Source organism: Sceloporus occidentalis, unplaced genomic scaffold (assembly GCF_023333645.1).
Source record: "Sceloporus occidentalis isolate IW3139 unplaced genomic scaffold, rSceOcc1.0.p SCAF_2, whole genome shotgun sequence".
Lineage (NCBI taxonomy): Eukaryota > Metazoa > Chordata > Lepidosauria > Squamata > Phrynosomatidae > Sceloporus > Sceloporus occidentalis.
Genome location: NW_028316982.1, coordinates 51016516 through 51040057, shown reverse-complemented (window position 1 = coordinate 51040057; position 23542 = coordinate 51016516). Strand labels below are relative to the sequence as shown.

The 23542-nt window shown below is 40.3% G+C and overlaps 1 protein-coding gene across 1 annotated transcript in view; it reads left to right on the top strand.

Moving 5' to 3' along the window:
* The window catches only part of KY (kyphoscoliosis peptidase), a 42443-nt gene extending 20774 nt beyond the window's left edge, over window positions 1–21669 (top strand). Inside the window, exons 6-11 of the mRNA XM_089509379.1 lie at window positions 5117–5199; window positions 8346–8454; window positions 9847–9964; window positions 15378–15566; window positions 18350–18540; window positions 19864–21669. Of these exons, the coding sequence (XP_089365505.1) occupies window positions 5117–5199; window positions 8346–8454; window positions 9847–9964; window positions 15378–15566; window positions 18350–18540; window positions 19864–20768 (1595 nt within the window). The 3' untranslated portion in view covers window positions 20769–21669. The remainder of the gene's footprint in view (window positions 1–5116; window positions 5200–8345; window positions 8455–9846; window positions 9965–15377; window positions 15567–18349; window positions 18541–19863) is intronic.
* The last annotated feature ends 1873 nt before the right edge of the window (window positions 21670–23542 follow it).

Below are 23542 nucleotides of genomic sequence, written 5' to 3'. Positions count from 1 at the left end.
AATTCGAATTGCGTTCGAACTGACTTCCCATTGCCCGAAAATAGCTTGCCATTGCCCGAAATTGTGTGTGATCACCTCTCACGTGAAACCCCATGATTGTGTTCGGACCAACTTCCCATGGCCCGAAATTGTGTGTGGTGGTATATCACACAATAACATTAAACCCCATGATTGCGTTCAGATTGCCACTGGATTATACAGTGGAACCTTATTATACGCGAGGGATCCGTTCCGGATCCCTCCGCGTATAGAAAAATCCGCCTATGCTCAAGCCCCATTGTTTCCAATGGGGCTTGTGCGCGGCGGCGCGGCGGCACGCGAGGCGCAACGGGTGCGCGCGCCCATTCAATTGAATGGGACGCGCCGCCGGCTTTGAGCGCCTATGCTCAAAGCCGCCTATAAAAAGGCAGCGTATGCAGAGGCTCCACTGTACTTCCAATTTCCCTTGTTTGATAAACTCCTATGTGCTGTGTTTCTCTTCTCCATCCCCTCCTCACTCATCACTTAGCCACTACAGGCTCCATTTGACTATTCACTGACTGGTGGAGACCAGGGGAAGAGCATTTGAGAAGGATGTAATATGTCACCATCCTCTGAGCTCCACTGGGGTCCTCTGGATTCTCAGCAGATGATGTAAGCATTCTCTCTCTGGCTACAGGGACACAGCCAAATGCTTCTCTGTTCCCCAACACCACCTTTCAACCAGCCAATGAATGGAAGTGGTAGGAGGGCTGCCAGTGTCTAAAGAGCAAGTTGTGGCAGGGAAGAGAGATTTGGTTGTTGCAGAAGAACAAAGAGAATACCAACTTCTACCACCACTACCACAGCAAAAAAGTCATACCGTATATACTCATGTATAAGTCGACCTCATGTATAAGTCGAGGGCAGTTTTTGGATCCAAAATCATGAATTTTGATATGACCCGTGGATAATTCGAGGGGCAAACACTGGAGGATGTTACAAAAGATCTAAAGAAGGGGGGGGGGGGACAAAGCACCACTTCCCTCCCTATATCTCATTCTCTGGACCTCTCCCAAGCATCAGTCTCAGCATGGAAAAGGAAAAACAAACCTCAGCGTGCACACACACACACACTCTTCCCCTTACCAAAAGCATCTCCAAGGCACATGGCTTGCGAAAAGGAGGACAGACCCCACTGTCTCTCTGCTTGTCACCCCCAGGACTCCCAAGGCTCATAGCTTACAGAAATGGAGGACAGGCCTTTCTCTCTCTCTGCTTCTCACCCCCAGAACTCCCAAGGCTCATAGCTTACAGAAATGGAGGACAGGCCTTTCTCTCTCTCTGCTTCTCACCCCCAGAACTCCCAAGACTCATAGCTTACAGAAATGGAGGACAGGCCTTTCTCTCTCTCTGCTTCTCACCCCCAGAACTCCCAAGGCTCATAGCTTACAGAAATGGAGGACAGGCCTTTCTCTCTCTCTGCTTCTCACCCCCAGAACTCCCAAGGCTCATAGCTTTCAGAAATAGAGGACAGGGCTTTCTCTCTCTCTCCTTCTCACCCCCAGAACTCCCAAGACTCATGGCTTTCAGAAATAGAGGACAGGGCTTTCTCTCTCTCTCCTTCTCACCCCCAGAACTCCCAAGACTCATGGCTTTCAGAATTAGAGGACAGGGCTTTCTCTCTCTCTCCTTCTCACCCCCAGAACTCCCAAGACTCATGGCTTTCAGAAATAGAGGACAGGGCTTTCTCTCTCTCTCCTTCTCACCCCCAGAACTCCCAAGACTCATGGCTTTCAGAAATAGAGGACAGGGCTTTCTCTCTCTCTCCTTCTCACCCCCAGAACTCCCAAGACTCATGGCTTTCAGAATTAGAGGACAGGGCTTTCTCTCTCTCTCTTTCTCACCCCCAGGACTTCCAGGCAAAATGGGGTACAAGCCTGGGCATACTTTCTTTGTGTTCCTTCTCTCAGCAGCAGCTTGTTAGGTCTGGCTCCGCAGGAAGGCTGAGAGCCTGGGAAACAGACACACACACACACACACACACACACACACACACAGAGGGAGAGAGGAGAGCTGGCATCGGGGCTTCAAACAGGGAGCCGTTACAAGGATACAGAGGAAGGTGGGCACTTCTTTTTTCACAAAATTTATTAGCATTAACTCATTGACCCTTCCATAAGTCTACCCAGGATTTTGGAGTTCATTTTGGGGCATAATTTTTTTGACTTATAGTCGAGTATATATGGTACACAGGTGTATGTTGGATTTATACTTACATGTGTCACTAACAGGATGCTGGCCATTATCTATATTACATTGCCAACATTTACATGAAGCAGTCAGTTTTTTTCTGAAAGGGAATCATGATATCCAATATACCTGCAACATCAGTTTTGCGAAACCAAACATAATCTTGGGCTTAAAGAGATTTTAGATATTGAAGCTAGGACAGTTGTATACATTTGCACATGTAACCCTTTGTTCACTTGACTCTAATTTCATTAACATCAAATTTAGTGCTTTTCAACAAATATTTGTAAATTTAACATGCTAGTTTTAACAAATATTTTAAATTAGAACTAAATATAATTGTTTTCAACACAGTAGGGCTCACAGGATTATTTATTTATTATTTATTTATTGGAGAGACAAGAAGCGAGCTTTAGCTGGAAACAAGCAGAGTGTTTGCAAAAGAATTTTCATGTTGTGTGATAGCTCTCATTAAAGACTGTGACTTCTCCATTTCCTCTACCAATCTGCTTAGCAGAACAGAAGGGGGGAAACGATGTTAGAAGCCTACATGGCTTCCCATCCTGCACAACCAGAGTAGTAATGCAGGCTACTAATACATTTTATACATGTAGAGTATCTTTTGTAGACCTCTTTATAAGGCTACATTACTTATATTACCAGGCCTCCTGTCCCTGTCCTTAGTTGCAGTTTTTCATGGTCACAGCTACAGCCATGAATATGGCATGAGTGGAAATCATATGGCCCTTCAGATGTTGTTGGCTCCCACCACTACTTACTATTAAGAATGTTGGTGCAAACTGATGGGAATTGTAGTTCAACATCAACATACTCTCCAACATTTCACAGATGAAAACTGAGACAGGTTTAGCCAGGAAACATCAGCGCCTGCCCAAGATGGAGAAAAATATTAATAAGGTAGAAGATGTAAGCAGGGATGCTGCAGCTGTGAATCCCACCCCTGGAATATGAGTATTAGAAGTAATAACCATAGTAGAGATGCAATCTATTATGTCTTGATTAGGAGCAGGGAGTTATATATCATTATTGCCTGATCCCTCCACCACATACTACCTCTCTTCAGAAAGGAAATTCATTTGCAGCAGGCAAGAATTTTAGCCAAGTGTGCCATTTTTAAGATAGGCCTCCAATTCAGTAACTGAAACTGGGACAGTCATACCTACCTGTGTTGGACTTCTTTAAATATTGCCTTGCTCAAATAAATGCAATGTACCAGTGACCTGGTACACAATTCAAACCACTAATAGCAACAGTGTAGGACTATAAGAGTTATTGTGCATTCTGTTGCTGTAGGGAGCCTTTCCAGTTATAGCCTGACAAAGACTAAAACTGATCACCAATTTGAAGAAACTACCCGGTTCCCAAATGGCAAAAAGTAATTTTCTGAGCTGTATAGAGCAAGAACCTTTTAAGTGTGTAAATCTGCTTTAGTTCTCTTTAGGTCACTGTAATAGCCCTCTTCAGCAAAAGGCCAGATAAACAAACAAGCCTGTTAAAAAGACAGATGCCTTATGCTTGAGTGCTGGTTTGAGACAGACAGATGGCTGCTCAGCACACTCTCTTGTCTCTGGTTGCTCCTTCACTAATCACAGTCAGGAAATGGGGTTGAACCAAGCTGTACAAATTCTGAAGCATGAGCTTCTGGCACTGAGGTTTCTTTCAGTTATGTGCTTGGCTTCTACTCTGTAAGAGAAAGTACAAGGAAGGCTTGTGTGCCACCTGGCTTTAAACTCAAGAATGGTGTGACACCCTTGGAGTCTTATTGCATGAGAAAAGAAATCCAAAATGGAGTGGGGGTGTAGCAGCTTTCTCTGTGCCTCTCCACAAGATGTTGTAGCACTTCCATTCTCCTTCCTGAATCCTGAGGGAGACAGTTTGACCAACAGATTTTTCCATTGTGACAAAATGTACAACCGTCTCCCTTAGAAAGAGAATGAAAATGATACGACATCATGTGGAGAGGCACAGAGGAAGCCGCTTTTCTCCCACTCCATTTCAGATTTCTCTTCTCATGTGATAAGGCTCTTAGTCTATACCAGGACCATCATCATGGTTCCATAATGACCCATTTGGAAGGCCAGATTATTTAGCTCAGCTGTGCTTCAACTGAGTTGGAACACGTGTGGTCTCTCAGATATTTCTTGGATTACAACTCTCTTCAACCCACCTGGCTAATAGTATATGACTGTAATCGATAACATCTGGAGGGCCAAAGCTTCCTCCACCCTGAGCTGACTCACCAGATTGAGGACATACACTGATCATGCCCTAATGAGCAGTCAACGCAAAAGTGATCTCTAGATCTGAACCTTCACAGATTCATCAGGGGATACAGACTTGCTAGAGCAAACCAAATTTTATTTTATTCATTATATTTAACTAATTTTTATCTCATTTTACATTCAAGTGTCTCAGGATGACATACAAAAAAAAATCAATTTAGGACAATTTAGATGTTAATGGCAAAGTGCCAAAAGAGTGTCAGGGTTTTTGCACTTTTTACTACTTGTGTAGAAACAGGCACTTCAGCAAGTGCCAGTTGAGAAGGCATCACAGCAGATGAGATCGGCTTGGTACAAAAGAAGACCAGAATCCTACTCTTTTAACAGTAGTTAGAAGAATAAGAAAGTTCTTGTATGTTGTGCCCCATTATTGTTAGTCTTTAGACTGCTATTGGATTTTTCAGATGATCACTAGAGGGGGGAATGAAATTGTTGTAAACTCACATATGAAAATGTTTTTAATGCAAATCTGATTTAGATTGCTAAGGAAATGGAAGTGTATAAGAGGATGGGATTCTTCCACTTTAGCAGTTGTGTAGAGGACATTTCAGCAGCTGCACAGCCTGATCCCTTTGGTTAACCAGATTCATGTTTATTTCCAGCTTATCCATGGGACAAGATGTGCCTGAAATCCATGCCTTTTGACCTGAAACAGTTTGAGAAATTAGATGCATATGCAAAAAAGGTAAATTTGAATACACACACACACACACACACACACACATATATATATAAATCAATGCTTTATGAACCTAAATTGTGTTCCCACTGCTTCTAAACATTCTCTGCCAAATATAACTTACCCTACTGCATAGTGTCAATATAAAAAAAAGTCAAACTACTTTAGGGGAAAAATTGTGGCAACTGTCCTTTAGCAAAAATTTGTAATGTGTTGAAGAAACTGGATATTTGCTGCAGAATGTGGGATTTCTACAAAATAGATTCTGTAGTCACCAATTTTTATGTCTTTTTGAGAACTTGCTGAACAAAATTTCAAGTTTAATAACCAAGAGGTCTGTGTAACACCTTCAGACAACCACTTGAATAACATGCACAGTGGAAGTCATTCACTTTTACTTTGAGCTTGATCTGTAGCTTCATACATTTTGTATTGAACATATCCTTTCACAGCTGTCTTAATTGTAGCAAAACAACAATTCAGAGTTATTGATAATGCTAAATGTGAATTGGAAACCCAGTCAAAACTGAATTTCCACAGAGATAGAGGCTGCTCAAAAACATTTTAGAGTTATTTAGAGTTATCATTTCTGTCACCCTTCACATATGAAATTTGACAGGTCTATCTGAAAAGGACAGTCCCCACTATCTGTGGATGGTCTCTGTGTTTAGTGGAACCCTGGAACATTACAGTTCCAACTCAAGTGGAGAACACACTGTCATGTCTGAACAGTCACATTGTGTCTCTACACTAAGTACAGTATATATAGGATGGCAGTCTTAATTTGACAAATACTACTCCCTCTCGATGATGTTTTGCCTTTTTTTATTAAAATTATAGCTCTTTATCAATCTAGACTAGTGTTGCTTGTTTTGTTACAGTTCGTAACAACTTATAATTATCTCTTTTGTCCTGGGACTGGAAAGACCAAGGGCAACACATTCTGGCTTTATCCATCAGAATCACTGGGAGTCTGTAGCACCTGGCTCCCAAGAAGAACAATAGTTAAGGGGAGACCAGTCTGGCCCTATTCCAGTGGCCAGAAAAGAAGGTGCTTCTCTGGTGCTTGTTTCTTTTCTTTTTTTGAATTGTTAAAATCCACAAACCACTAATCCTCCCTTCTCCAGGTTTTCCAAGAAATTACTCAGATGTTTTTAATGAGGAAGACTCTTCAAATTTGCTTCATGTTAAATGAGATGACAACTTAAGGATCTCCTTAAAACCCTTTCAGATGCTCAAAACTGTTATCAGAATACTTCTTTCAAAACTTATCTCAAAATTCCTCTGGGGTGTCACTGGTGATGGTATTCCAAAATTAGCCTCCAATTTAGGTAGAACTTTACTATCAGCACTGATCTTAAACAACTTCCTGAATATTTCAAACAGACACTTGCAATCCAAAATGAAATCTCCTATGACTTCCTGAACTTTGAAACAAATACTTGATTGGTTGGGAAAGGAAACTGTACAGCAATAAAATTTAATCTTTGGCCAGATGGTTGAGCATGTCTGGCTGATGATGACCATACCATGTGAAAGTGAAAACTTAAATAGAATCTAGTTATAGCTAGTTAGTGCCTGTAAATATCCAAAGGTCATTGGCAGAAATGAAGGGAGCAACCTTATCCAGTAGTATCTTTGAAGCTTGTAAAAGATTTCTTCTATTTAAAAACATCATGGCCAAGCTGATGAAAAACAAGCCAGCCTTTGCCAACACAGTTCCAGTTTTAACTGTCAGGATCCCTCACCGTTGGCCAGGTTACACAATCAGGCTGATGAGACTTGCAGTCCAAAACATCTGGTGGTGGTTGTTAACTGCTTTCAAGTCAACTTTGACTTATGATGCCCCTGTGAATGAAAGGACTCAGTCATCCTTTCATTAAGATTCAGAGCTATGGCTTCCTTGACTGAGTCTTCCCATCTGGAATGTAGTCTTCCCCTTTTCCTACTACCTTCTACCTTATCAAGCATTTTCTTTTCTAGTGAGTCCTGTCTTCTCATGATATGGCCAAAGTACAACAGTCTCCACTTTCCTTTACTTTCTCCAGTAATTGTTCTAAGTAATTGCTATATCCTGCTAGTAGTGTGGTGTCATCTGCATATCTTAAACTGCTGGTGTTCCTTTCTCCAATTTTCATGCCTCTTTCCTCCAGTCTAATCATTGGAAAAATGATTTCCTAGGAAAGGTGGAGGGAAGTAGCAAGAAAGGAAGGCTGCAAGCTAGATAGATGGACTCTGTTTAAGAGGTCACAGGTATGAATTTACAAGAACTATGCAGAACAATGGAGAACAGGGAGTCTTGGAGATGTCTCATCCATGGGGTTGCCATGGGTCAACATTGACTCAAGGGTAGTTATCAACAAGAAAATCCTGTTAGGTATATGATATGTTCAGCATACAAGTTAAATCGATAGGGTGATAAAATGCAGCCTTGCCTGACCACCTTCCCAATTAAAAACCATTCCATTTCTCCATATTCTGTCCTAACAGTAGCCTTTTGTCTTGAGTACAGGCTGTACATCAGAACTATCAAATGTTGGGACACACTCATTTCTCTAAGTACGATTCACAGTTAAATGTTGGTGGCATACTTGCTGCTAAAGGGGAATTTTGATTTGAAAGAAAGTATATAGGAGTATATGCCTTGTTTCAAAGGAATATGGCAATTTTGATGGCACCAAATTACTGGTGAGTTCAGACAGGGGCCAAGATGACCCCCACCTTTGAAGTTTCCCACCTTTGTTGGATACCGTGTTTCCTGTGAAACCTAGCAAAAACCTAGCTGAGCAACCCAAAGGTTGTGCCATATGATGAACCCTGAACCATAAGCATGGATTCCTCTGAGTTTTATACAAAGGCAGGAAAAATATGTATAATATATTTATTTATTAAAATAATACTATCCTGCCCTGTATCTTAGGATCTCAGGGTGGATCCAGTAAAATCAACTCAAAACAATTTAAAATAGTTAAAAAGATTTTAAACAGACTAAAAGCTTATTTTTGAGCTTATTTAATAGGTTAAAAGAAGATAGTTTAAAAGCAGTTAAAATAATTCAAAACCATGCACATGTGCAGAATTATATCTCTAGCCTAAGTGGAGAGCATTATCTAATTTAAAAACCATCATCTTATTTTCTCTTTACAATGCAGGTGACCACCAAGAGTAGTGTGGAGGAGCTAGTGAAAACCTTGCTCCGTGTAGCACATACTGACCTGGAAAAAGTTAGGGCCATCTGGACATGGATATGCCACCATATAGGTAGGCAGTGAATTCGTGTGCTTTCTGGAACCAGTGGATAATGCTGAATGTTGCTAGCAGGTATTCTAATTCTCAAACTCCAATTTAAACATTATTGTGTGGCTAATAAAGTGATGGAGTACAGGAAGAAAAAAAGTGCCTCTTAAGACTACAAAATCTGTATTCTAAGAAATATTCAATTTGTTTTGTTTTCACTAGTCTTCCTCTCATCCTTTCCAGAACAGTAATCTCAGTGTTCCTTTCCAGGAACTGTTCATTCTCAGGAATCAACCATGTAAAATACTATGTTCATTCTTAGAAAGCACATATGTAAAACATTATCCTCCTGTTTTGGAGCTCCTCTCCCAACATTAATTTGGCATACCTGTGAGAAGTGTGTTGTGCTGTTACATCACAGCAAGCCTGAATGTGTGTCTGTGTGTGTGAATTTTGTAAAGTTTTATTAGGCAAGGAATACTGAGAAGTAGTTTTTGCCAGTTGCTTATTCTGAAATACAACCTACAACAATCTGGTTTTCATTGGTGGTCTCCTGTCCAAGTACTAACCAGGGCTGACCTGCTTAGCTTTCATGATCAGACAGGATATAAAACTTTTTACGGTGTTTAGATCCTAAAGCTTGAGAGTACCCTTCAGAAATACTTCACAATAGGCTTGTCATACTGGAGAGTCTGTCCAGTTTCTTGGATTTGTATTAGTATGTATATATTTTTACTCCTGAAGGGGGAAAAACAGGAGTAATTTTGGGTGGAAATTGACCCAAAGAGAGAGAGCTATTCTTCCACTATTACGGTGGTCAGATTCTCAGCCTACTTTCATTGCATTTGATGAAAAACTGATGGCACACGAAAAGTACATTCAACTCTATGCCAAATCTGGATGCAGCATACAGTTGAACATACTTTTCTTGTGCAATCAGTTGAACAGGTAGTGTCCTGCCAAATTCTGGGATTTGTTGTTTCATGAGATACTTAGAACTCCCTGTCAGAGAGCTCTAGTCCTGTAGTTCAACGGACTAAACTAGAGGATTGTAAAAGCATCTCATGAAACTACAGAGCCAGTGTGTTGTAGTAGTTTGAGTACTGGACTCAGGAAACCCCTCTGACAAATCTTGCCAAGAACCCTTTGGTAGGCTTGCCTTGCCATAAGTGGGGGGGGGGGGGGAATTGAAGGCACACAACAATAACACCAACATATGAGTAGGTTTTAAAAGCAGACATTTATAGAGGAAGCATCTTCTGGGTCTTTGAATAAATTTAGTATTGTTATAGGTCTTTGTGGTCCATGATGGATGCAGGTAGCTGAAGTTGTCTTTATGATGCAGTTCAGTTTGTAACTTATCACTTCTTGTTTTACTTCTCACCTGTGTCTGAACTTTCACCTTTGTTCCCCCAGAATATGATGTTGTGGGGTTCTTTAACAAAGAAAAGCTGTCTTTCAAGCCCAAGGATGTCCTTCAGAGTGGCAAGAGTATTTGTGAAGGATATGCTGGGCTTTTTGAACAAATGTGCAGGTAACATTACTTAAGAAATATTTAAACTTACAGGAGGATTACGTTGCCCTGTCCCTGGTGTACCAATTCTGTCTCCATTTACACCAACTAGGATTTGAAACATCATTTTGAAGCTGTACCATTGAATAGCAGAAAGTCCTCAAAAGGTCAATTTGCATTTCTCCCTTCTCCCCATAATTTACTTTGCGCCATCTGCTGAGATTCGCATTGCATTAACATAATGGCAGATGAGTACATGGGGATAATTTAGTTAGAGGAGACTCTATGTTTTTCCTGGAGTATCTGAAGGTTAAAAGAACAACAGTCTCCCCTCAGCAGCCCCCAGTACAAAAAAATAGTGACCAGGAATGCATGTAGAGCTTGGCCACATATTGTGCAAATGGCCCCATGCACTGAATGCAGGAACCCTTTCACCCATGGGATTTGGCTGTGCAACTACTGTTATTAACATCCATCTGAGTTTAGTACTGTTACTGTAACTCTAAAAAAAAAAAGTGGGGATAAGGAATGCTCCATCTAGTGTAATGAGGGAACAAAGAACAACAGAAGACTTCCATAGCAAAAATCACACCACTCTTTGAAACATCATTAGTGTGACCTTCCCTAAATATGGTAGGAAGAACCAAAGCAATGGAAACAGATATGTGACATTTACGCCAGGCTATACTGGAAACTTCTAGAAGGGGGGGGGGGGGGGAGAGCAGCTGCAATTGTTTTTAATATGGGAAATTCATAAGAAAAACATTAGAAGAAGGTCTTACAGATATTGGCAGGGATCAGTAAGGACAACTATAACTCCCAACAAATCCCAAAGTTTTTTTTTATCAGTCTTGAGAGGGGGGGCTCAGCTCCTTCTGCATTCCAGCCCTATTATCCTATGTTCTCCAACAACAAAGCATTAAGGCTTCAGTTGACAGGAAAGGCAAAGCTTTGCTAAGCCTACAGGCACTGAGGCATTTGACTGTCAGATCATTCCTATTCTGGATAAAAAGCCTTGAGGGTCCCCACATATGGCAACTGTAAAATTAGAATAGGTGATGGCCTGCTGAGAGGATGCTGACCATAATAATGGTATAGGATTCAAAGACATAACCATGTTAGTCTGGAAAATCTGTAGGCAAAGAGAATTTGTAGCACCTTGTAGCACCAGTATGCAAAGGGATATTGTAGAGATTAACTGAACTAATGAAGCTGGTAACATGAACTTTCTTAGAGGTAAGAAAGTAGACTCAAGTCTATGAAAACTCATACTATTATCATGATATCATGATAATATTGATCAATACTTGCATACTGATAATAATGGTCTGCCATTAAAGTTCTGATGATAAGAATGACAATGCTTATGCACCAAATAGATGCTCTCAGCCATTTGGTAATGCCTTGCTATGCATCTAAATCAGCTGGGAGCAAAAGGTAGATGTGAATCATTTGCAGAGCTGAGCTGAGCTGCAGATTTGAGTCACTTCCAGTAGACTGGCAAGACCTTCTGACTTTCAGTTGTTTAACAGTAGAAACAACAACATTTCTCCCCATCTAAATTAATGAGATAAAGAAGATGTAGAACGGACTCTGAGCTCAATTCAGTGTTGGTGATGAAAACAAATATATAGGCTCCAGTTATGCTCAGAAGAACGCTGTTCTTTGCATAGCTCTGGTTGCTAGATCTTGAGGTTTCAGTGGGGAGGAAACCAAAACTTAATAAGATGAGCTTCTGATTTCTGCATGCTTGATCAAGGCAGCTGTCCAATTCTTCTTTGAGCCCAGCTTGCAAAAGCTACTTTTTGGAGAACAACTTCCTGAATTCCTCAGCCAGCATGGCCAACTCTGTTGCTGAGCCATTTGTTAGAGTGAGAAGACAACACAGGCTGGGAAATGCACAGCCTTCTCAATGATGTTGAAGTGTAACTTCTATCAGTCGTGGCCACTATAGCCAATGCTTGAGGGATGATGGGAATTTTGGTCCAACAGCAACTGGAGGGTCACATGTTCTTCAGTCAGGATTAAGTGTCAGGATATATTCCATGTTCTGATGCATATAGCTCAGGTACAATTTAGTCTCAGCATTTGAGCTGAGTCCAAGAGCACTGAGACAGGTGTTGGTGTCTCTGCTCTGACAGCTGTTTTCCTTAGCAGGTCTGCAAAGATCTGACTACGTTTGGGAGATGAAGGACATTAATGGAGAATAAAAAACTCTCTGAAGGAATCGAACATTAGAAAGCCTCAGCTCCCTCCTCCCATTGCTTCAGTGATTTTTAATACAAAAATAGTCTGGGAAACAAGACACCATTAATCTCCATTGTTGAAGTAAATATTATTATCAATCATAATCACCCCATCTCATTAGAATACATTTTTTAAAATAACACTGAACGTCCAGTTTAGCATACTGAAGCAGGGGTTGCTCTAAATTCCAAAGCCTTTCTGACTTGGGCAGCTGTCTGCACTGGCAACCCCACAATTCACTACAGCAAAGTTAATTGACTAAGGGCAACTCTGACTGGCAAGCAAGCCACCAACTTGGCAGAGGAACATGGCAACATGCAGGAATGTTTATGTTTCAGGAGTTTAATCAGAAATCAGTGTTGCCTCTCGCATTGACCCAGCCAGAGACATTATGGGAATGATTCCGCCAACCAACCAAGTCGCCATTTTCTCTTTCATCAATTATATAGACTTAACTTTTTTCCAGCCTTATACTTTATCACAGGCAATTATCTCATTTCTCCACATGCCTCACTGAAGTAACTCTCTCCCCTTGTGTGCTTTCCCCAAGTGTTTTGTATTTTTGTTCTTTTCCTCTCAGTTTTATTCACACTGAAATGACCAAAATTGTCTACAGTATTGAAGGGAAGGTCATGCCATTCACATAATACCACTGTAATTTGTACCATTTTTGTAGGCTATTTTCTATTCCCCTTTGGAACACAGGCTAACATCTTATTTGTTTTTAATCATCTCCGTGCATTGAGCAGATGCTTTCACTGAACTGTCTGTAGTGATTGTATCAGTGTCTGCAATCAATTCCAATTGTTTCTTTCAATCCATGTTGCCACAAATTTAATTTCATCTACCATCACGCTATTCAAGTTACTGCCTTGGTTAAGTGCAGAGGGAACTCATCTCATCCCTCTGCTTGCCACTTGTTTCTTATTGATGAGCTGTTACCCATAAAAGGCAGAAACCTGACAGGGCCCTAGCTGTACTGCATAGGATTGTTCATAATTGTTGTTGTCGCTGCTGCTGCTATTTTTAATTTATATTCCACCCTTTTCTTAAACTAAAGTATGCATGGCAGCTTCTAAAGATACCAGTATAATGCAAATAGAGATAAAGTATCACATAAAATACAACTCATTTTAGCAATAACAAACAGCAATATAAATTTTGCTGACCTGCAGTGTGGAGTGCTCCTGTGCTCTTATTCAGTGTCCAGCAGCCATATCCTTTCCCTAGACACTGTTCCATTCAATGTCTTTCCATTATTTCTCTCCAAAAGTCAGTGAGCATTCTGTGACTGCTGAGGATATTCAGTCCTTAATAGAATGTTTTAGATCTTCCCTCCCAAGTGCAAAAAAAAACCTTTTTGTACTTTTGAAAACTTTGGTGCTTTTTGAGCCTACTGGTATTTTCCTCTGGAGCATGGGTGATGCTGTTTTGACTACGTATGCCATAGCATTCCAATCTTAACATCATAGAAGAAAAATAATCACAAACTACAAAAGCCCATGCCTATAAAATATTTAGTTCGTTAAAGGCAGGCACTGAAAAGGCCCATCTGTACTGTCATTACGGGCCTGTTCTAAATTCTGGATCCCATGAGATGGACAGGTTGCTCACCTGTAACAGTATTTCTTCGGTTGGTCATCTGCGAATCATACAAATGGGTTTCACTGCGCCTGCGCAGTGCTGTTCGGAAACTTCTGGAATCACTGGGCAAAGTTTACTTTGCAACATATAGGTCCAACATATAAGCCTTTCCAGAAGTTTCCGAACAGCACTGCGCAGGCGCAGTGAAACCCATTTGTATGATTCGCAGAGACCACGAAGAAGAAATATGATTCCCAATCCTGCTTTAAAGCAAGGTTAGGCAACTGTGGCTCTCTAGATGTTTTGGATTGCAACACCAATAATCCTTCATCATTGGCTGTGCTGGTTAAGACTAGTGGGAGCTGTTGCCCAAAAATGTCTAAAGGCCATATTTGTCCACCCTGCTTTGGAAGGTCAAAGCATAAACTTAAAATGAGCCCAGAAACAAATTGGTTACCACTCAAGCTTGAGGATATGCTATGTGATATGCTATGAATGCGCAGTTCCCATCAGAATTCTCTCAGGAACAGTCAAGAGTCTAAACTCTGGATCAATGAGAAGTTCTGAACTGTTTTCAATAGCAGCCCCATGAAAACCTATTACAATAATCTAACTCAGGGAAGTGATATGTACAAACAATTACACTCTTACAAATGTAGAGAGATCTTGTAGCACCTTTGAGACTAACTGAAAGAAACAAGTTGGCAGCATGAGCTTTCACTGAATTCAGTCTACTTCTTCAGATGCATTTGGAAGAAATGCATCTGAGGAAGTAGACTTTAGTCTATGCAAGCTCATGCTGTCAACTTCTTTCTTTCAGTTGGTCTCAAAGGTGCTACAACAAATCTCTCTACATACTGATTCCACAGACTAACATGGCTATATCTTTGAATTCTACTCTTACAAATCTTTGTTCACTGCACTTAAATAACTTCCTCAGAGCTGGCCAAGTCTAGAATCCGCTCACAGCTACCACTGATCTAGTGGAACTGACTTCTAGAGCTTATGTGCAGAGGGACCGAATCATTACCAGCAGATCCAACCTAGATTACATTTGTCTGAACAGATAAGGAAAAAGGAATTAGACAAAGTCTGACAAATACAACGTTACTGATGGACTGGGAGAGGGAAATTACCCGAAGGGGCAGACACATGGAACTGCTGCCAGGAAGAGGAAACTAAGACCCCTTTTTAATCACAGACTTTGAAAGGAACTTGGGCTTCCTGGTTTCCTTTCAGAAAGTAAGGATGCAATTTTCAAGATACTTCAGATATGGAAGCCCTTGACAGCACTTGGAAGATCAACTACAAAATATTTTGCAACCTATTAATAAAGCCTCTTTTCCCAAAGGAACACCCTATGGAAGACATAAGATTGAGAACAAAAAGGAAGTTACCTTCAGTAGTGATAATAGTATTACATAAGAATCAGTAGTAATGCAGCAAGATAGCCATCATTTGGGGTACATTTCATGGAAGTTTGCAATATGCATGAAAGAGTTTAACTTTTTAAAATTTGTGATTTTGGAATAATAGAAAAAAGGTAGAAGCACTTCATTTCCAAAGAGTTGCTTGAGTTGTTTCATGCTTTTCTTACCCTCAGCATCGCAGGAGTGCAATGCATGAATTTATCTGGTTACTCTAAAGGCCATGGCTACAGGTCTGAGCAGACCTTGGCAAGAGAGTATGACCATGCCTGGAATGCTGTTTACCTTGATGGACGGTGGCATTTGGTGGACAGCACATGGGGGAGTGGATCCATTGATGACTGTTTCAGCAAATTTACCTTCAGGTACAGTTCTCATCTCCCTCTTCCAATACTTTGGGACACAGAGACAGCTGCATACAGAGGACAGTTCTTTTTATTCATGGCAATAGTCTTCCCAAGATGCAATATTAATATATTTGATTCATTTGCCATTTTTTTTTAGCAGTTTACATAATATAGTAATAAATTATCCCCTATCCACTGTCCACCACCCCTGACTACATCCCAGGATTTAAAGTGTAATCAGACAATTATTATCAAACAAAAGACAGCAACAGACCATTACCAATAGCCAAAGAGTGTTCATCATGATTGCCTCCAAAATATCATATGGTTCAATGGTGAGTCACATCTAGAATCTGTATGTGACATGTATGTTATAAATGAATGCCATGTAGACTCAAAAGTGTCTTTAACTATTTTGCCCCTAGTAGGGTAAGTGCCAGTGTGGTGTAGTAGTTTGGGCATTGGACTATGACTCTGGAGAGCAGGGTTAGACTCCCCGCTCAGCCATGGAAACCCACTTGGTGAACTTGAGTAAGTCACACTGTCTCAAGGGCAAATCCCCTCTCAACAAATCTTGTCGAAGAAACACCACAATAGGTTCACCTTGTTGTTGTTGTTGTTGTTGTGTGCCTTCAAGTTGTTTCCAACTTATGGCGACTCTAAGGCAAACCTATCATGGTGTTTTCTTGGCAAGATTTGTTCAGAGTTTTGCCATTGTCTTTTCCTGAGCCTGAGAGCATATGACTTGCCCAAGGTCACCCAATGGGTTTCATGGCAAGCAGGGAATCAAACCATGGTCTCCAGAATTGTAGTTCAACACTCAAATTGCTATGCCACACTGGTTCACAGGTTTGCCTTAGGGTCGTCATAAGTTGGAAATTACTTGAAGGCACATATCAACAAAGGTGAAGACTGAGTGTCAATTTCTCCAACAACACAAGAGTCCAGTGAAGGGATAAACCTTGTAAGTTCTTTATTTTGAAAAACAAATCCATGTCAGGTCATAGATTTTAATGTGTTGTGAAGCATTGTAGGGTGCAGTTCCCATCATTAATTCAGCAGAACTGAATGTGATTATCTCACTCTTCCAAGCCATGTGTCATAAAGGCTGAAGTGTAAAGGGGAAAGGCCCATTTTCAAAAGACATGTGGATCTATAGAAAGTGCTTTTATTTTTTCTGGTGCCAATGTGACAGATGAAAATGTCAGGCTTCCACTGGCTTTTATAGAAATGAGACGGTTGAGAAGCTTCAGCTTTATAGCCACTAGATGCTGTTGAAAATTACCAATAATGTCACTAGTAATGCATTACTCAGCCAGTGGGTAACTTACATATGGCACCACCCACTGAACATTGAGCGGATATACTAGCATCAAGAAAGAGTGATTTAGCCATGTAAATCCTCAACACCACATTAAAGAAATCACTCCTAGTGCTTAGGGATAGGATCTCTTCCTCCCAAGTGTTGCATTTCAAAATGCCAGATTGACAGAAGTATATGAGGCAACCAAATTTAGCATCCTTAGAACTTCCATCAAGCTTTGGGGTTGTTGGTTGCTGTTGTTGTTTGGTTTTTAAAAAATATTTCTAGTCCTTAAGGCTACAAAGGAAGGCTTAGAAGTATGTGCACCTTGGGTAATTGTGCCTTCCATTGGTTCCTGAAGCAAAAATTTAATTATGCAAAGTAAAGCAGGACAGAAAGCATAAGCAAATGTTTTTTTAATCACTTGGACAGATACAAATACTTGGATTTCATTAGCATCTATTTATTTTATTAAACATACCTATTTCTGCCTAGACTAGAGTCCTCAGGTGGTAGGAATCAATGGTAGGAATCATAATTACTTCAGATGTTATTGAATTGTAGCTTCCAACACTCTTCATATTTCACTATGCTATCTAGGGCCAACATTTGCAAAGATGTACTTTGCCAAACCCTGTTGTAGAAACTGATCACATTTCACAGGATGACAAAAGAAATTGCATTCTAAGCTGCTTTTCCATTCCATCCTCTGCCTTCTTCTACAGGTTTTCTTCTCTTATTCTTTCCTTGTATGCAAGGACAAGGGAGGAATCTAGCAAAAATGTGCACACATCCCTTAACTTGTTGACTCCACTTCACTACAGACCTCATAACTGTTTTTCAGTCCTTCTTATCTGAGGTATGATCAAAATGCTGGAGGAAGCATACAACACAACTCTGCTAGCCGCAACCTCCCCAATCACCCTATATAAGCTGGAGGAATGCAACTGAAAATGGGAGTCCTGTCCACACATGTAGCCTAGCTCTTTTTGTGCTTTAGAACACTGGAGTTAAAAAAATGAATAAAAAGTGTTCCCTGACTCTTCTCTCTGGAGCACAACAAAGATGGATTTCATGCACTAATTCTACACAAAAATAGAATTGTTGTGTCCCTTCAACTTGTTTCTGATTTATGGCAACCCTAAGTTGAACCTATCATGGGGTTTTCTGGGCCTAAGAGTGTGTGATTCACTCAATATCTGAAGAGATATCATGTAGATGTTTATTAAAATGTAAGCATTACATCAGAATTATTCCATGTATAAATTCTTCTGTACTAAATCACTGACTTTGACTACATAGTCCAGATTCTGTACATCTTTTCCTGTTGCTTTCTAGAACTCCTGTCTGCTTCTGATTGTCCCATCTTGGAAACAAGGCCCACAAACAGTGAGACTTGCTTCCAAATAAATATGCATAGGATTGCAACTTCAATGCACCAAAGGTGCTAGGTTGAAAATGGTGCCAATTGCTAGTGACCTCTCCTTTCTTGTTACAGATACAATGAATTTTACTTCCTCACACACCCTGCCCTCTTTATTAATAATCATTTCCCAGACAACAGCAACTGGCAGCTACTCAAACCAATGGTGACACTGGAACAGTTTAAAAGCAACATATTATACAAGAGTGACTTCTACAAGATGGGATTGCTAGCAGCCCATCCACAAACAGAAATTATTCAAACAGGTACAGTCATACAAGTTCTGACCACATGCCAATATTATAAGGAAATGTTAAAAATTTTGGACAGAGGAAAAGAAAACAAAATTAAACAGCAAGTGTTGGGAGTTAGGATTCTGCTTTATTACTTTTAAAATATCATTTCTGTTGTGCAGAGCTGCACAGTTGTTTTAGGCTGTGATAACTTTCACCCTAGGAATCCCAGTCTGTGTAAAATCCAAGTGTTCTTCAAGTGTCAGATTTCATGGGATCCTGGAATTATTAGTATCTTCTAGCTTGAATCTGGGCTGTCCCATACTGGTTTATAGATGTATAAGCAGGACTGTTGATGACAGGGTGACTTGGAGGTCTCCCATTCATAGGGTCACCATAAGTCGAAGTCAGTTTGATGGTAGTTAACAAGACGTTACTTCAGGTCTACTCAATCCATTCTTAGAGGTTTGTGTTTGTAGTGATTTCTTAGAGTTGTACTAGGACTCATCCAAGTTTTTTCTAACTAGGACATGGTTCACTGAGTTAACCCTATGGTCCCCTTTGGATTTTTAAACAAATTGTCTTAGCATTATAACGCAAATGTATTATTGTGCTGATGTACTGAAGTGCTGCAATTCAAAACAAAAAATGCAAAGAAAAAAAGGAAAGAAAGAAGGAAAGGAAAAGGGGGGGGGGTTGTTGTTCTGCTATATTTCAGAATGAAAAAGGAAGCCGTCTGGGATTTGCCAGAAAATGGCCCAGGACAATAGTAATTTTGGATGTTTAATTTTTTTAAAAAATCAGAAAAGGGAGATCTAAGATCCAGCGCCTTTTGTGAGTGCATATATGTACATGGGGCTTCAGAATATGCTGAATGGCTGCTCCTTTGAGTGTCTTTCAGAATCAGAACCTAACAGTAGAATGAAGAACCTAATTTGGGGATCTTGTCATTTTAAGTCTCTGCTTTCTTTGAAAACTGACAGCTTCTAAAGAGTTGTCGGCAAAACTGCATGTTGCTCGAGCTGTATCTGAAAGCCACAAAGGCTTTCATTTTTTCTCAGAATGATGAGCAGTGCTATTGCATCTGTAATAAAATAGAAGCAAAAAAGTATCCCAAACTAAAAGCTCCCCACCCTTCAACCCCCTTATTATTTAGTCTGAATTTGGAGTTGACAGGCACTTGACAAATTCTAACCAGCCAACCATAATATTCTCCTTTTCACTGCCAAAATGATTGACAGTACAGCAGGATATTCAATTCTCTAGGTCATTTTCTACAGGGCTTTTGACTGATTTGTGTTTTTCAGTAAATAGAAGGAAGCATCCTAACCAGCTTTCTTTATTTGCATGCCACAGTAAATGGGAAAGTTGCAATAGATGTGGAGAGCCGTTTCCCAATGCTGTTCATGTTTGAGTTGAAAGGGGCAAAGGAATATAGCTTGATGATGCTGAAGAGGAATGGAATGAAACTGGAACTCTATCCACAGAAGACAGGAAGTCACAAGCTACAGATCTATGCCAAACCATCAAAAGGCACAGATGAAGTCTATAGCTGTGTGCTAGAATACACCATAGAGTGCACTGCTGTAGACAGGAGCATATGCTTTCCAAATGAGCTCCATCAACCTGTTGGACCCAGCTGGTTCACAGAGAGGCAAGGATTCCTCAAACCTTCACAAAAAGACCCAATTATTCATACCAATGATGGCCGCTTTGACCTCAGCTTCATCCTCAGTAAAGACTTGAGTGTTCTAGCCTCACTGCATTCAGATGACATAAGCCTCAGTGAGGACATGAGAAGACGGCATATTTTGCAAGTCTGTCAAGGGAATCAGATAGACTTTAAGATCCATCTCCCCCATGCAGGAAACTTTGCTTTCAAAATTTTTGCTAAGAAGAAGTCAGATCCTGGCAATTATAACTATGTCTTCAACTACCTCATCTGTTGCCCAAATGCAGAAGTCAAGTGGCCTATGTTCCCCCAGAATTATAGCAAGTGGGCAGAAGGCTATGAGCTGGTGGAGCCTTTAGCTGCACTGCTACCAGCCAACCGCAACATCAAGTTTAAACTCAAGCTTCACAGCATTGCCAAGGCCTTTGTTCAATGTGAAAAAACCTGCCCTTTAACCCTAAGTAAGGATGGTTACTGGGAAGGATCTTGTACCACTTCTGGCTGCACAGAGGTGTATGTGATGGTGCTGGAGAACGCTAACCACAAGTTCTACTCACACATCTTGAAATATGAAGTAGAGGCACAGTAAGAGGCCACTCCTACTCTTCTCATTTGTCCAAATGAGAGTGACATTTGGCATATTTACAATCCATACAGCACTGAACAGTCTCTTTCACTCTAAATTGGGCAGCACTTATAAGCAGCAGAAAAACTTCCCTTTGGTTTTCATCGGTATTATGCAATGAGTGAAGTTTATAGGAAATGTAGCTTCCATACCTATGTAAAGAGAAATAAGATGTTCCATATAAACAATTGCAAGCTAGTAATAGTCTAGCGCCTAAAAAAGACATTCATGCATATCTTCCCATCCACCCCATTATCTTGGGATGCAGATTTCCCAAGAGGTGATTTCTGAGTGGCTGTGTTGAACAAAAACATTATTGTAAATCACAAGGGGGCATTCTATAACTCATTCTGTACCAGGGAGAGTGGAGGACCATACGTTTTCAAGCATCAGTGCAAGAGTAAGTGCAATAACCAAACAAGACAAGTGCTCTTGCAACATGATCATCTAAGTGGAATCTTTCTTGAGTGCACTTCATTGTCTTACAAATATGAAACCATACTGCGAAATAAGTTTTTTTACACCAGATCTTAATTTCAATTAAATGCTAGTTGTTATCTCATTGGATTGTGGTGCTTTTTAAGTCAATCAAGCTTTAAGTATTTTTACTGAAGGAAAGTGCAATTTAATGTTGTGTAATCTATACAAAAGTTACTTACTCTGGGAAATGTCACGTCATAAAGGGTAACTTGCCTGTAGAGTGAAATGGAATGTAGAGTGAAATGGCTACCCTTGAATATGTTACCTGTAGAATAAAATGGGATACCCAAAGATAATCCTGATGACTGCTGTTGCATGAAACATATATACAAAGCTATATTTGAAACAGGTGGCTTATTTACTTAGAGAATCTCTAACTCTGAGTTAAAATGACTGGTATAAAAAAAAATCTGTGTTTTTACCAAATCATAAAATAAATTTCTTTAAATAGACGTTACTATGAAATAAACTGCATTTTGGGTTTTTGGGGTTTTTACAAAAATCTCTTATTTAATTAAACATGCAGTGAGTTGACTTGATAGCTCTGGAGGTCTAAAAGGCTATAACATTAATTTTTGATTACACATTTCATATATTCATTGAACAGTATGGATTCCTTGCCTCAGCCAAAAACAGAAAAGCCCACAGCAATTCATTTTTTCAGAATGCTATTAAAATAGTTTGTTTCACTGCAGTTCTGGCAGGAATGTAGAGCAAGATTTCCCTCTCTTTTGCTGGAATGTCACAAATAGACATCAGTTTGAAATGCTAATACCTTTGATCAAATGCCATATTCCCCAATTTTGTGCTCAGAACATTTTCCATGAGTGCATTGGTAGTCCCCAGGGCCAGATTATCAATGGTTCAGTTGTTGCAATCACTCTAGGCCGCTCACTGCCCAGGGCCCCAGTGCTGAAAAGGCATAACGTGCTTTGTCTTCTACCCCAGTTACTTCCTAAACCTCATGATGCTTCTCTTATCATTAACATTTCTTGTGTTGCTTGAGTAATTGAGTAAAAAGACATGGACAGCGATCCTGCAGTGTGAGACACAATTATGATAGTCTTCCATCCAAACACCCAACCCACCTTTTTTCAGCTGCAGTCCCCTGAACCTGACCATTTCATTGATTGGTAGAGTGGGAGCAACAACAAAGAAGTATCTATCAATCTTCCTATAGCTGGATAACCAGAGGCATGCAGGATCTTCCAGAGGTCCCTTCAGATGATATCATTGCTCCGCTCTGATGTAGGAAAATAGCTGCGCGTGCGCACACACACACACAGAGCGCCATCTGGGTAAAGGGAGGGTTGAATTTTGTTTATTGGATGGTTGATAGTGACTTCTGACCTTTGCAGTGACTAAAAACTGAGTGGTGATTGTGTACGTCAGTCAGTCAGTCAACCTCTTTTAGGAATACAATAACAACATACATTTACAATAAAACTTCAGGACCATTATTGAAATTTAAGCCATAATCTTGTTGCCTCCACCAGAAATTTGGCCATTAGACTGGTAATATGCAGGTTCCGATCTTCCAATAAGTATTCCACTGATAACCCATCCAAACAGATACTCACTTCCAATAACCACCTTAACAATTTTTCCCTCGGAATTATATACAATGGACAAAGCAATACAATATGATGGAGAACATCTGGAGTTTAATCACAGTGACACACACGATTCAAAAATGGAGTCTGCAAATATCTGCCCCTGGTCACATTTGAGGGGTGTATATTCAATCTTGCAAACAAAAAGGCCTTCCTTGACACCAGCAGTGAAAAGGTTTGAAAATAATCTAGCATCCTACCCTGTAAGGGGGGAGATACCAAGCATCTCTGGAGAACACACTCTAGGAGGAGTTGGATATGTCAGTTGATGTTCTCTTTCTGCAAGGCAGACCCTAATAGATTCAAGACACTCCTTTTTGGTTAGTAAAAGGAGAGAATCAAAATTTAAACCCACAGAAATTAGTTTACTTTCATACAATTTAGCCCAATTGGCATAGTAAACATCAGATAGTAGGAACCATAAAAGACTGGATCTATTAGGCCTGAAATGTATCTTAAACCAAAACCTATAAGTCATCAACTAGGCTTCAGTTTCAAGAGCATTCAATCCCATTTCCGCATAGAGTCAGATGGTGTACACATGGAGGTATAGAAAATAGTCTCCTGAAAAAAATGTGTTTGCAAACGTTCAATCTCCTTATTAAAGGCTGGAATCCAGGTGAATATGCTATAAAGTAATTGCGG